Consider the following 14932-nt stretch of genomic DNA (forward strand, 5'->3'; position numbering starts at 1 on the left):
TGTGTGTGTTTGAGAGAGGGGAGGGAGGTGGTTAGATGTCAGCTCCTTGACTTTCCTTTCTCCCCCCCAACCCTTGAAACGGCCTCCATCTGAGGAAGTGGATTCTGCATAGTGTCTATTCAGCTCCAAGAGACAAGACAAACACTTGAAAGGTCCAAGCCAGCATTGTCTAACTTCTCTTCTACAACTCATCCTAAAAAAAAAATTTGCAAGTTGCAATCCTTGCCTGCACTGTTCCACTATTTGCGAATTATGAGTCGGTTATTAGTGATCACTGACAACTCCACAGATGATGGAAATACTATCTTGCAGGTACTTGCTGTATTTGAACAGCCAGCTCAGGTGCAAGCACATGCGTCGATTTGGAAAGAACAAAGCAGGGTAGGCTAACCCAAGCAGGAAAGATCTCGTTTTCTGTGCTGTGGCTTTGCAGGAAACCAAACCATTCACCCAGCCATGTACTCCCATCCTGAAATGGGGGAGTGAAATGCTGAGAACACGAAGGAGGCAGAGGGAGGCAGGAGGATGGGGGCACCCAAAATAAAAACTAATAATAATAATGACTTTATTTCCATCTCCAACCCACAGATGTTTGCTTCCTTCCTTTCCCTTTCATGTCTGATGAAATCTTTTTTCTTCCTGTACGGCTTTGAGGAGAAACATCGGTGTGGGTAATTGTAGATACGAAAGTGTTTGTTACTTTTTTTGATTGAGTCATTCCTTGTATTTGTTATGAAGGCTGATGTCTTTCATCTGGGTCGCTCAGGCCAGACTTGAGCCTTCCTCCGTGTTTATCATAAGGACAGGAAGATGCAGCTTCGCCTTGCCACCCCTCCCTACAACATCCTGGGATCATCTGGAAACTTCCCCTACAAGGTTGCTTTTCCATGGTCAGCATGGAGCTCTGTGACCTGCGCTCCATTACTGTACAAAGGAAAACTTTCAGGCACAGTTGGAGATCATCACAGGCGCTTTTTGAATGAGATGTTTTAGTTGCTTCATCTAAATACCGAGCAGTTCTGTTAGTGGGCTGAAATTCCTCAGAAACAAAGTCTCCGTGAAGAAGTGCACTACGATGCACCGAGTCCTCGAGTGTTCCAGGAAGCTCGAGATAGGACGGTGACATTCTCTGACCTTTCACCCCCCCATTAATTTAAGCTTCCGTGTGTGATTACAGATGTCACACCCTCGAGACACAATGCTTACTCTCTTGTCTGGGCCCTCTCTGGCATTATCTGACACATTTTTATGATTCTCCCAGCTATTGTTCTGAGAGGGATAAAAATAATAAGTGGATGATGTGGCCAGGCGGGTGTTTCCAGAGGTCTTCGGTGCACTGGGTTCAGGGGGGTCAGGCGGTGCTCCCCAAACACAGGAAGGCAGCACTGTAAGTCATAGTCAGGGGTGTCAAGGCTCCCTCTGGGGTCCTCACCTTCAACTCTGTCTATTAATAACAGCAGCAGAGCGGGGCTGATGGGTGGGATGGCCACATAGAAGCAAGGACATGTTAGTTTAAAGTAGCTGGAATGAGAGTTTGGGGCTGTATTTGAACTGAAATATTCTGTATAAGCTCTATATGAGACATAAATCTCATTGCTGGTTTATGATTAATATTTTTTCTTAAGAATATTTGGTTATTTGTTGAGCATTAATTGGAAAAGGTGCCCAAACTATGAATGTTTTAATGATCCTGAAATATTTAATGAGTTTGAGGGGGGTCCGGGTCATTGTGTGAACATAATTAGACTAATCATGTGTCCTTTGTATGGCTGAATTGGAGGCGTGTGCTGAAGCGGTGGGAGCGCGCAGAGGAAGGGAGGGCAATCTTGTCCGGACGCTAATAAGACCCAATGGCTGGCGCAAGGTGGCCAGGAGCGCTGAAACGCGACAGAAGACGGTGGACGAAACAGAGAAGGAGGAAGAAAACACACACAATAACAACAACAAGTAGCCGACTGTCTCTACAGACGCGTTTCTTGGATGAACAGAGAGGATGAGAGCGTCCACAGAGGGACACCAGAGATCCGAGGAGCTTTAAGTGCGCGTCAGTTTGTGTGTCGCGTCAAGGGGAAGCTGCGTGGAGAGAGAAGCGGTAAGTGAGCAGAAAGAGACTTTAAAAAAAACACCTGCGTCACGACAGGTAACGTTGAAGGACGTGTGAAGATGACTTTCAGCTCTCAGGAGACCTAGAAGCAGCTGATATTTGGTGAAATATCTGCTCCAAAAGCTCTCTGATTTCTTATTTGATGCCAAACTTCACTTCCACCAATCAGATCACTCCTGGAGCTACTTTAAAAACTGAATCAGAGTATCTGCTTCTGTACTTTTAAGCTCCTGTTCTGATCAAGACTGTAAGAAGTACCTGCATGTCCCAGCATTTTTTGTGTTTATATCAACACCAGTAATCCATGATTTGGAATGGACCCACATTTGACCCTCATTCACTTGCTGTCACACACCTGGAACTGGGCTGTTGCTGCAGGAACTGTGAGCCACTGATTCCTGGGAGCCCCAACCCTCCCCAATGAAGCAGTCCTGGTGGGCCCGCCTGGCACAGCTTGGCCTGCTTGCCGTGTGGACATGCATATGGCTGGTCCAGGGATGCGGGCCAGGCCCCGGGTACGGCATCCGACCCCGGCCCAGGAAGCTCACAGCCATGCACTACAAGCAGTTTTTCCCCAACTTCTCAGAAAACAACCTCGGGGCCAGCGGCAGAGCAGAAGGCAAGATCACACGCAACTCTGAGCGGTTCAATGAGCTGGTGTGCAACTACAACCCAGACATTGTGTTCAAAGATGAGGAGAACACAAACGCTGACCGCTTCATGACCAAGGTGAGGCCGGTTGTTGTGTTTAATGGGGCTAATTTTAGAATAAATGAGCAAACAGGTCAGACAACTAGCTGAGGGATGCTGAGACTGAAGTGTCTTGATCCTTTCCTACACAATCCCTCTGCTGGATGCCTGATCAACTACATTAACACAAATGTGCAGACAGTGGTTTACAGTTCATACCACTGCAGCACGGCACCTTCAGATCGAATCATACAATCTCGGTCATTGTTTGCTGTTCTCTACACTACCTGCCCTTGCCAGGCTCCTAACTGACAAATGTTCAACACAGACTGTGTAAGTTTTAACCAAACATTCCCTCCCTTTTTTGCGGTGATAAGACAATCAGGATGTAATTCAACACTACCCTTAAGAGACAGAGTTCCCCTACAGGAACAATTCCTTTTAATCTTTAACCAAAGTCTTTGTTATTGGAATTAAACTGATTTCTATGGCAGGTTCTCAGTGTGCCCTACCAGAAAATAACATCCAGGCGTGACACTTAAACCTAAATTCTTGATTGTTTACTGAGGACAGGCAGCTAAAGTCACAAAGGACAAATCAATGATGTCGAGATGATAAGATCGAGGCAGCGAGATGAACAACTTTTGAGCAGTGGACACTCAGATACTGCTCTGTTTGGATGCTGTGGCCCACTGTGATTGTTTCGGATATGAATCTGTGTTCCTTCCCCTCCCAGAGTGATTTTATGTGATGGAAACTTGTGGTTGTATATGTGTGCCCTTCTGATACCCATTTTGAGTGTGTGTATGTGCCCCATTTTTTTTTTTTTTTGCCCAGATGTGAAAGATGCTCTTTGTGCGTCATTCGGAGGCTCAGAGGGGTCGCCTATATAAAATTCCCGCCTGCTGAAGTAATGGCACCGTCGGAAAAGCGACTATTGTAGTTGTGACAATGAAACGCCTCTCTTCAATGGCATTGCGAGAGAAATCTACCCTGTTTGTTTTCTGTGCCTCTCTCTTTCTCACTCTTGCTGTCACATTCCCAAGTCCGTGCCCATACATTCTTCCCCTCTGCCCTCTCTCTGGAGTCCCAGCCTCGGCTCTGCTGCTTTCTTCTCACCCAGCTCCATGCTCACCTCGCTTTCCGTCTCAGCCTTTTTTTTCGCCTGCGAAATAAGCTTTGTTCGGCTAATTCTGCACCGCAAGACCTGCCACATCACGCAAGTCACAAGCAAACACGCTTTCAGGAGACAACAATGAGTGTATCACCTCGGATGTCGACGTCATCACTTCTCTGCCTGCTATTTTGCGACAATGCTGACACAGTCTGTAACATTATGGCCCACGGGGGTGTTAAGAGTCACTGTGCACATATTTGATCAAATGTCTCAGGGGTGAAACCGAGAAACTCAAGCCTGGAACAATCTGGAAAGGCAGAGAATGGCCTTGATTATTCTGTCACCCCGTTGAAAAGGCCAAGGAATGTGCCAAACTGGCTACAGTAGGTTTGTTCTTGTACTCTGATTGTTTGAGCAAGGTTGAGATGGCCTTTAACGGAGTAGAGGAGGAATTGTGTGATGATGCCAGCAGACAAATAATCATAACCTGGGAGCCAGAGACAGAGCGTTGAAATGCTGGGATCATTTTCCGCTAAGCACTGAAATCACTCTGTACGTCGGTGGAGACTCACAGCCGCCTGTATTCCGAGCTAGTTCTGCTGCTGCTGTTAATGAATGATTACACATTTCTGTTGCCTGTTCATGGGTTTGGTTCAAACTGTACATGACACATGCTGTAGAACAAGTGATTTAAAGTAGAAGTTTTGTCTTAAATGAACTGAGAACTATTTCAAAAATGTCAAATAAAAGAGAAATATCTACAGATAGAAAACAGAATCTTACTGTACAGCATTTTTCACATCTGAAAACCAACCAACCATGCAACCCAGCCCTGTTGTTATACCTGTAGAGGAATGACAGATTTAAAAAGGAAAGAGACTCAGAAATGCACATCCATACATCTTCACACGTTCATCCACACATAAAGTCTGCTATTAGTCAAAAGTCCTTTACTGGAAATGGGTTTGACTTCCGTTAATATAAAATAATTCTCAGTGATGTTAAGTTTTATTGAAACTGTGTCCAGTTTTAATTTGAATCTGTTCAGGTCCAGCTTTTAACAACTTAAAAAAAACATCATAAACAGTCTCATATATACTAAATGGTTATCCGACTGTTTTCTACTTCAGATTTTGATAAGAGAAAAGGTGATTTGTTAGACTCTCTTTGTAGTGAATGTTGCTATTTTACCGATATGGAACCTAATCCTTAGTGGAACTGCTTATCTAATAGCCTGACACCAATATTATGAATTCATACTCATTTGAGAGTTTGAAAATCTGGTAAATCTGTGTGAAGCAAATGTATGTATGTACTACAAATTGATTGTTAAAGGCTGACATATGTGCTCACATTTGTATATCTGTAATAGTCTAATCTTTTCCAATATACCAGCCATTGAATTAGTTATGCTGTTTGAAACTGAACCCCTCTCCTCTGTCTCCTTCTGTTCCCAGCGGTGTAAGGACTGTTTGAATCGGTTGGCGATTGCAGTGATGAACCAGTGGCCAGGGGTTCACCTACGTGTGACGGAGGCCTGGGATGAAGATGGTCACCACCCTCCTGGCTCTCTGCACTATGAGGGCCGCGCTGTGGATATAACCACTGATGACAGGGAAACTGAGAAGTACGGTCTTCTGGCCCAGCTGGCTGTGGAGGCAGGCTTCGACTGGGTCCATTATGAGTCCAAATATCACATCCACTGTTCAGTAAAAGCTGGTAAGTTCAAGGATGGAGCTCTCATGCATGATCATGCTGGTAGCTGTCATATTGCATCACGTCACTGTTTGGTGTATCAGGATATTTAGGACACAAAAAAGGAACATAATTTGTACAGTCATCTTTACTTTTTCTGCTGATCTTTCTGCAGATCATTCTGTTGCTGTGGAAAAAGGTGGCTGTTTCCCAGGCTGGGCCCGGGTGACTGTTGCTGGAGGGAGCCAGAAAAGTCTGTCATCACTGGTTCCTGGGGACAGAGTCATGGCCCTGTCTGGGACAGGCCAAGTCGTGTTTAGCCAAGTAGTCTTGTTTCTGCACCAGGACCAAGAAAGCTGGTCTTCTTTTCTGTCTCTGGAGACAGAAGACGGCCATAGATTGGCCCTCACTCCGCATCACTTGGTGTTTTTGTCCCCCCACTGCAGACGTGACAGTAGGGAGTACCAGGCTCAGTTTGCTAGCAGAGCCAAGACAGGGGACTGTGTTCTCGTCCATACAGCAGGGGGTCAAATGCACCCATCTCAAATCATCTCCATTTCAGTTGCAGAGAGTGTGGGAGTGTATGCGCCCTTGACAGAAGCTGGAACTTTGTTCGTAGATGGCGTGCTGGCATCCAGCTATGCACTGTTGGAGGACCACAGACTTGCACACTGGGCATTTGGACCTCTGCGACTCTTCTCCTCGTTAAGCCAGCTCTTCTGGGGGAAGACGGCAAAGGGACACCATACCACTGACCGTCAAGAAACTTGCACTAAGACTCCAATGAGTTTCAGTGGTTTGTCCACACAGGACAAAGCAAACATATATGTGAACGATGACATTCTGAGCAAACAAAACAATCAGAGTGAACCTATGAAGATGGAAATTAAAGAGAAACACTCCTTGAAAAGACGGATATCACACGTGCACTGGTATGCTAGATTACTGTACAGTATTGGATGCCTTGTTTTAGACTCCAACTCATTTCATCCTTAAAAGCCTTAACATATAGATTCCTTACATACATTTACACTAACAACTCCTGTTTTTCTCTCAAATTAAAAACACTGGAATGGCTTGCTTGCTTTTGTCACTGTTGTTTGTAATATAATCATTGTGATAAACAGTCTAACACTGTGGTGATACTCCTAAAGAGACAGTTTACCTGAGCAGGTAAATATAGAAATGGTGATACCATAATGACTATCATAGTCTGTCTGTACATCTGAGTATTTCTTTGTTTCAGTTATACATGTGGAAAATATATATTATTCTAATAGAATCTTTATTTTTGTACTTTCTGAATCATAATATATAAATGTTTCATTTTATTGTAATAATTCCGTTACCTGTATTGTACGCCCTACTTGTTGTTATGTCATAAACCAAATTAAAATGTAATTTTATGAAGCAACACTCTTTTTCTTCAGCTCTGCAGTAAATTTTGCCTATTAAGCTGATTTATCTTTTGTTTATTAAGCCAAAATGAGTTGCTCTGCATGAAAAAAAAAAAAACAGGTACATGACAAATGCAGAGAATAGTTTCCAGGGCTTGCAGTTGACTTTTATGTACGTTGCAGCGTGCAGCGGTGTGCCGTGGAAATATAGCCTAACAGGCCGACAGGTTAATGAAAAGCCCAGACGTACTTAATATTCCCCACACTCTGCCACCACTTTGACTTTATCAGAGTCTCAGATTCTGATAAACACTTCAAGGGCTACTTAAAGGCGGTTATCAGGTTTCTCAGAATCTTAGAGGAGAAGAGTTTATTGGTGTGCATTGCAGTAGTTTGTTGTATATGTCGACTGTGCTGAATTTTGCTCATCTATTCATCAAAAGACAATAGATACACTTTGACTTGCTTCGAAGGCAATTTACCTCTTCCCACTAAAAATCTACTCTAAACATGCTCAAAGTAAAGCAGCTTTTGAAAGGTTAGTGCTGTTTGTTGAGGGCTGTTTTCAGGAGTGTGAGGTTATACACCCCCTTGTGGAGGAATTGTTATTATACCTGTGAATTTCCCCCCCTGTCCTTTTAGAAATTTCCTCATAGGTACAATGACTTCTCTCCATAATAAACTCTCATTTAAATTAGCAAACATTGGTTTGATTTATAATATTATGTACATCAGAGCTAGTAAAACCTATATATTTTACAACCATTTACATACATAAAGGATATTATTTATTTGCAGTTTACAGCAATGACTGTACAGTAAATATTTGTATAGCTTACTCCACACTATGTTATGAGTACTATGAGCTCAAAATCAACACAATACGAGGTAAATAAGATAAAAACAGACCAAACTGTATGCTATAAAAGTAGCATGCATTGTTTTTTCTTACTGGTGCTCTTTAAAGTACATAAAAATGCACAGCAGACAAAATATATTCTCTTCTACCAATGTATGCTCTGTTGTAAACATCTGTGAAGGTATTCTAGGGGATTATCCTTGAGATACAAGAGGCAGATGGGAAAGCACCCTGCTCACCAACTGACCAATAGGAGAGGCCTTGTGTCCTAATACCAGCCTCTATTTACATCCATCAGCCAATCAGTGACTGTTTTACAGCCAGTCTCAGCCCCCTAAAATCTAATCCAATTTTACTAAAGCTGAATGGGGAGTTAACTAATCCTGTCAGGGGGATCAATAATAACCTATTTTCAAAATGAAAGCATGTATAGCACTCATTCAGCCAATGACAATCTCAAATATTCAATGAGCAAATATTTCTGTTCAGAATTGAAACCAGTGTCATCAGGCTCCAACAATAATGACATAACTTTTTATGACAATATTATTTGTGCATGCAAATATTTCCATATTTGTGTGTGTACATGGCTCCAAAAGCTATGACTATAGCTAAAATGATTCTGTTTACTGTAGCTTTAAGACAGATTCTATGAGTGTTAATATGTCTTTCAAACATATTTCTGATCACCTTTGGAAAACTAAAACTATTCTTGATTTAGTTGCGTTCACCAGTAATTCTTGTACATTATTCACTTTAGTGGCCTCATGTGCATACTCTAAAATGCCTCTACACTTATTCAATTTCACAATACAAGATCAAGTGCAGACCCCCTGCAGCAGGTTCTTGTTCACTGCCGAAAGAAGATCACACAGAGTATTTTGAGTAGACAGTGTATTGCATTAGACGCTCATCTACAGGTAATAAAGAGAAACATTCATGTGAAATCACCTACAGTAACTTCAGCAGATGTTCTCCTACATAGTTTCTTGAAAATGTTGAGCTATAGGTTAAGTAAGCTAATTAACATGTGAGTGTTTTGCTATTCATGGCAGATGATATACAGTATATGATGATTAAACCTGTGTTGTTCTAACAGTGGAGGAGGCAGTTACCCAACCTCATTTTCTCTAATTTCACAGGATCATCTCAATGACATCTGAGCTTTACTACATGTACCGCCTTGGGCCTTTAGCTTTTCAGCGTGGGCTCATGAAAGGATGGCACAGCGAGCTCAGTGTCTAGATTTAATCAGAACTACAGAATGAAATAAATCTTTTTCCTCACCAAATTCTGAATCGTGCCACTCTTTATGAAAAACAAACAGAAAAATACAAGCGCTGAAACTCTGAGTGCACTTTCCGCCTTTATCTGCAGAACAGCTCATTTGCTGTTATGCAAAGTGTACTGGTTTTTAACATGCCCTCAAATTTCAGCATGACGCTCGTTAGAGGTCCCATCGAAAACTAACAATTAGGGAACCGAGCAGCTCTCAGAGCAGTTTTCTTGAACCTATCCTTCCTGGGTCATCCATACCAATGTAATTTTCTCACAGTGATAAGGCAGCCGGCAGATAAAGAAGGCCAACCCAGTCCCATCCCCCCACAGGATCTGTGGTGTGTTCACCGCCTGTGACATTATTATTGCTCTTTAACATTGACTGTGAATGAAATCAGAGCTTTCATTACATTAGGAAATAATTAGTATTTAAAATAATAGAAAGATCACCTACTAAATATGAACAAATTCGTTATATGGAAAAAATGGCTGTAAAGTGTTTACTGCATGGCTGAGCACGTCTTTAACTCATTACTATTATTTAAAGGCTGTACACACATTTTAGTTTTTAATTTATCTCCATGTCACTTGATAGAAATTTGATAATTATGACCAGAGCATAGAGCAAAATAATGTGGCACCAAACAGCCAGAATAAACCATGAAACATCTAAAAACACAAGCAACACTTATGTTGACTGACTTATTTCAGTCCTTGCAGATGAACTTGCTGGAAACTTGGTCAAGGTTTATTTCGGATCATGTCATCGACTGTACTTCCCAATCTTTCTCAATAGCTCCTGTCAAATGCACACAGCAGTATAAAAATCGAGGGGGGAAAGGGCATTATCGACCACGATGAAGTGCATATTACTTATATTCATGACAAAATGAATTTGCACCAAGAAAAAAATGAACCTGATTGAACCCAGTCAAATAGCTGCCGATCACTTAACACGACCAAATCTTTCAATCGCAGGTCCGTCACAGCAACTCTGCTCTTACAATCATAACAATCTAATGAAAAATGGCTTCCCTGGATCCGAAAATCTAATGACCTAATATCTAATATCCACCATATTTCACTGGTCCGCGCTCTCTACATTAAAATCTTGTGTTGAGTTCTGAATTGTCAACCGCTCACAGTGTGTTGTTCGCCGCTTAACTCAAATGTAACGCATCTACAAGTATCGTGTGATAAAAACACAATTTGTGCTCGTTCGTTTGCATGAATTATTTTTTGACGTAGTTGTTATTAGCTAGCAGTGCTAGCAGCGGCTAGCCACTTGGCGGAACAGCCGTGTGCAGACGCAACGCAGTTCAGCGAAGTGAAGAGATGCTAGTGACCCATACAAGGGTACCCATGCAAAGTTGAGCTGCAAATTTAGGTAGATTTAAGTCTCCAGTCGACTTAAACTTAAAGAAAATTGTATACACTGGTGTGTCAACTAAGTTTAGGGCTGTTATTTTCGGATACACTATTTTGTGCCAACTTGCAATAGCTTTAACGACCTCGCGAGTGAGATTCCAGAACAGAGCAGCAGCTAGCTAACGTTTTAGCCGTCAAGCTAAATCCACAAGCAAGGAGCCAGTCAGGTAGAGAGTTTCTGGATTCAGTGCATGAAGCCGGGGAACCTTTTTCTCGACTGGTCGAAGACTTGTCTTTGTGTTTAATAGTTCCCCGGCTGTACACCACCCCTCGAAACAAAGCTCAAGTAGCTGGTTAGCTATATGTAATCCATCTAGTTGAACAGCTAGCTAGCACCACCGCACAGCCTGCCTTCCGCCGACGTGCACTTCCCCCACTCACCCTCCAGCCGGCTAGCCGCAGCGTTAGTCCGGTGCATAAAATGAGGCGACCGTCAGCATTTTGGGACGCTGTGTGGCTGTTTGGATTTTGCTGATGCATGAGGAGTCGATATTGTTTTTATGAGGTGAGCTGCTTTAATTGTGGCCTCTTTAACTTCTTGCAACAGACATACCTAAAGACACACTAACCCTGACCTTAGACCGGGTGTTAGCGCTGCTATTGGTACCATTTAGCTGTTAGCTTCGACCAGATGGGGCTTGTCTAGTTGCTGGAGAACTAGCTATGTTACCTGGTTACTAACTTTAGGTTGAAATATGTCCTACGCCGCCTGTTTCAACGATATGATCCACAGAATAGTCCATTGATATTTTTCAAAACGCATGTTTTGGTGCATGGTATTTCATGTATTTCTCGTAGTTTTGTCTCTTCGGAAGACTTTGCAGCTACGTCACCATTGATAGTTGTTAGCTTTACCGTATCAGCCTGTCTCCAGTGGCAGGGACTTGGCTATTTGCTGGACACAACCAACCCTTTGAAGTCGATGTTTACATTGAGAAATAGTGCTTAGCGCTGCAATTATTCAACTATTAAACCACAGTAGCTTTTACTGTGGCATTGGAACAAATCGCACCTGCTGTTGACTAACAGTACAAACTAAAACCAAACATGTTTGCGGTGAAAGTTAATTTGTAACGTTAACACTTTTCACGTTAACTTTGCTAGCAAGGATGTTAAGACGGTAACTTAGCCATCGTGTCATTAGTTTTGCTCTGAACATTGGCAGCTTAATTTCAGAAATAAAGCATGTATAGTATCCGTGTTAAGGATGATATAAAGAGAGTTAGGCTTTGGGGGACTTGGATTTAACATGAGTTTGTTGTCGAGAGGAGAGTGCGTTTCCAGTGTTGTTGCCACCGAATACGGTTAATACGGAGATGTAACGTTAACATTATATAGCTTTGTACATTAGCCCGATTGCATTTTGCCCTTAACGGCCGTTGGAGCACTTTGCTTATGATGCGGCGCCACATATTGTACAAGTTATTTTGACTGTGCACTTATATTTTGAGAGTTTGGGCTGTATCTTTTAAAGTAATGATTGGACAGTTCTTTAAAACACCCCCCATGTAATAAAGTTTGGCTTTTGCATATACGTTGCTATTGGTTAGTGTTGCAAAATATGCATTGTATTCCATTCTTAAATTGTTGTTGATTCTGCTTCTGTTAAACACGAGGAAAGCGCACCCGTCCTTGGACTGGCATCTTATTCCAGCTGTTTTAGCGAGAATGAAAAGGAAATATTACGAAATGTGTGTGTGATAACGTTAGCTTACAGGAAGGTTTTCTTTTGTTAAGTATGTTGGCACAATTTGTTATTTTGTAAGTCAGGAAAACAGACACAATCGGCTGGATCTGTGTTTCATAACCACCGTCTCCTCTATTGCCTTTTTGACAATTAGATTAGCACGGCATCGTATCATTGCCGATTCTCTCTCTTGTCAGTTTTCTGACATCTGGGGATTCATGGTTATATTGCCAAATATTGGCGAAGCTGTAATAAACCGTTAAATTATAGCATGCTAATTAAAGCTAGCTGACCGCTTTTAAGATGTCACTCGTGAATGGTCATAGACGTTAAAAACACACCAGCACTTCCTATTATTAGCCTTGTGGATTAAATACGATGAGCCTTTCATTGTTTGTGTTACAGTAATTTTGTTAATGGCGTTTATCTCGTAGCGGAACTATGATGCGAGTGGCAGGGTTCCGCACGAACGGAGTCCCGCTGCAACAGGAAGTTCTACATACGGAAGTTGTGTTTTCTTTGTGTATCCCGATTTATGGTTGTTTTATTTAGCAAAACACCATTTCACTTGTAACATTTCGTGCTTTTTTACCGAAGCAGTTTAACCCTTTTGGATTATGCATTGCTGGGTAAATAATTTCAGTTGTTAAACCGATTGATCTCTCTCTGTAACCTTCGCGCTATTTTCATGAGTTTGCGAAAAAGCTCGGTTGCATTACTACTGACGTTGTTTAGATGAACACAAGGAAATCATCCCAAGTAAAGACGTGGTAGTCATATTGAATTAGTTTGTTGTTAGTTGTCGGTTTTATGTTTAAAGTGCTTTTGGGTGGGTAGGGAGTCATGCCTGTGGTATGTTGTGAAAAAGGAAGCGTTTGGAGGATTCTTTTTTCATGCTGATAAATATGTCGGTTTATGAGAGAAAGTCTCGTATATTAAATCATTTTCACATACTGTTACTGTAATGTGGTGATAACAGACCTGACGTTAATGACATGGCTTTAACTAAAACGCTCACAGATTGTTTGCATATTGTGAATAATTATGACCAGCATTCTGAAATAGAAGCATTCACAAACTGAAGAATTATGTTTTTAAATTGCAGATCTCTGTCAAGGAGGTCAAAATCAGTACAGGGAATGGACGAGCAGAAATCAAACTGCGAGGAGAATGACTCTGAACCAACAGGTAATGAATTCTCCATGTTTTGCACTTCATTCTGCAGTGTCATAAATAATGTGTTCCTCCACCCTGAGGCAAAAATGAACATGGTTGAGGACAAAGGCCGGTTTTCTCTCTCTTTAGAGCAGTGATTTGTAATTTGTAGAATGTTTCATTTTTATTATATTATTACATTTATGTTGCTATGTTCTGATATATTCTTTAAATGGGTTTGTAATGCACCAGATGGAGCAACAGCTTTGATTTGATTTCCCCTGACAAAATAGTATTTGTGTCTTTAATGCAGTTATTGCTGAGTGCCAGGGTTTCATTTTTTCCTTTTTATTTAGCTGATGACAATGCCACTGCAAAGCAACTTGTCTCCTCTGAGGAGTCCAAGGCCCTTCCTGCTGCAGAGGATGAGTCTGGTGCTAATGCAGCCTCTTCCAGCACACCTGTGTAAGTTCCTTAGTCAGATCATCAAGGCTGTTGTACTCATAACTTTATTCCAAGATGGTCATTTTTGGCAGCACAACAAGCTGAATCTCTATTTATGTTTCATTTGTCACTACACAGAGAGAGAGTTCGTGCCTGTGCGCTTTGTAACTGTGTAGAGCGGAGCCTGCATGGACAGCGGGAACTGAGACAATTTGGGCCATCTTCTGATCAACCATCCCTCAAGCCATCAGCTTCCCCACTGCCACAGCCCGGAAATGACGACCTGTCTTCCATTGGATTTTTGGAGTCCTCTTGTCTGACGGCACTCCTTGATGATTCAGGTTAAACACAAATTAATCACTGGCTCCGTCTAGCAGATATACGTGTATCACACATATTTATAATGAAAGTAAGTTTATTTAGATATTTTACTGACCTTGGCTTTATAATGAATAGGGGGTTACTGGGTTCATCACTGGTGTGCGGTGTGGTCGGAGGGAGTGAAGCGGACTGAGGATGAGAAGCTGGAGAACGTGGATAAGGCCGTTATCTCAGGGACACAGCGGGTAAGTGTTATGTTCATTGACTTGGATTAGATGTATTGGATGGGAATATAAAAGTTCTAAGATTATTCCTTCATAAAAGTTAATACTTGCCATTGTTGATTTGTGTCAGCTTTGCGAATACTGCAAAAGGCTGGGTGCAACCATTCGATGCCATGCTGAGGGCTGCTCACGGTTCTACCACTTCCCCTGCTCAGCAGCCAGTGGATCATTCCAGTCCATGAAGCAGTTGGTCCTCCTCTGTCCAGAGCACATAGACAAGGCAGAGGAGCTGGGTAAGAGAAGTTGTCATCTTTGCCAAAATTGCGATGAAGTCATTATTACTTGGTTTATGTTCACTATGCAGGGGTTATACTGTGCACACATCATGTTAATGATGACCACATGCCTGTCAAATAGGCCTTGCTGACTTAGTTTTATCAGCTGTAGAATGTTAATTTGCTAAGCCTTTAAACTTTGTCATGGTCTTCGTGTCTACAAAATGTTAAATGCCAGCATAGTTTAATAGTTAAAAA

General features: G+C 42.0%; 2 protein-coding genes across 5 annotated transcripts in view; both read left to right on the forward strand.

The window, feature by feature from the left end:
• Positions 1-1819: 1819 nt before the first annotated feature.
• Positions 1820-7016, forward strand: dhh (desert hedgehog signaling molecule). The gene is made up of 3 exons (XM_022208665.2): positions 1820-2833; positions 5369-5630; positions 5782-7016. The coding sequence occupies exons 1-3, from the start codon at positions 2525-2527 to the stop codon at positions 6600-6602; spliced, it is 1392 nt and encodes a 463-aa protein (XP_022064357.1). The 5' UTR covers positions 1820-2524; the 3' UTR covers positions 6603-7016.
• A 3933-nt stretch (positions 7017-10949) lies between these two features.
• kmt2d (lysine (K)-specific methyltransferase 2D) overlaps positions 10950-14932 on the forward strand; it is a 30901-nt gene continuing 26918 nt past the window's right edge. For all 4 annotated transcript variants that reach the window (XM_022208663.2, XM_051949020.1, XM_051949021.1 and 1 more), the window contains exons 1-6: positions 10950-11073; positions 13361-13443; positions 13767-13875; positions 13993-14195; positions 14311-14420; positions 14530-14692. In XM_022208663.2, the coding sequence (XP_022064355.2) occupies positions 11069-11073; positions 13361-13443; positions 13767-13875; positions 13993-14195; positions 14311-14420; positions 14530-14692 (673 nt within the window). In that variant the 5' untranslated portion in view covers positions 10950-11068. The remainder of the gene's footprint in view (positions 11074-13360; positions 13444-13766; positions 13876-13992; positions 14196-14310; positions 14421-14529; positions 14693-14932) is intronic.

Source organism: Acanthochromis polyacanthus, chromosome 6, assembly GCF_021347895.1.
Source record: "Acanthochromis polyacanthus isolate Apoly-LR-REF ecotype Palm Island chromosome 6, KAUST_Apoly_ChrSc, whole genome shotgun sequence".
NCBI classification, from domain to species: Eukaryota; Metazoa; Chordata; class Actinopteri; family Pomacentridae; genus Acanthochromis; species Acanthochromis polyacanthus.

Bases quoted from the DNA above. Each gene is read 5' to 3' on its own strand.
- dhh (XM_022208665.2), top strand. From the start codon at position 2,525: ATGAAGCAGTCCTGGTGGGCCCGCCTGGCACAGCTTGGCCTGCTTGCC. The intron at 2,834-5,368 runs GTGAGGCCGGTT...TTCTGTTCCCAG, and splicing joins CTGACCGCTTCATGACCAAG to CGGTGTAAGGACTGTTTGAA. The intron at 5,631-5,781 runs GTAAGTTCAAGG...ATCTTTCTGCAG, and splicing joins CCACTGTTCAGTAAAAGCTG to ATCATTCTGTTGCTGTGGAA.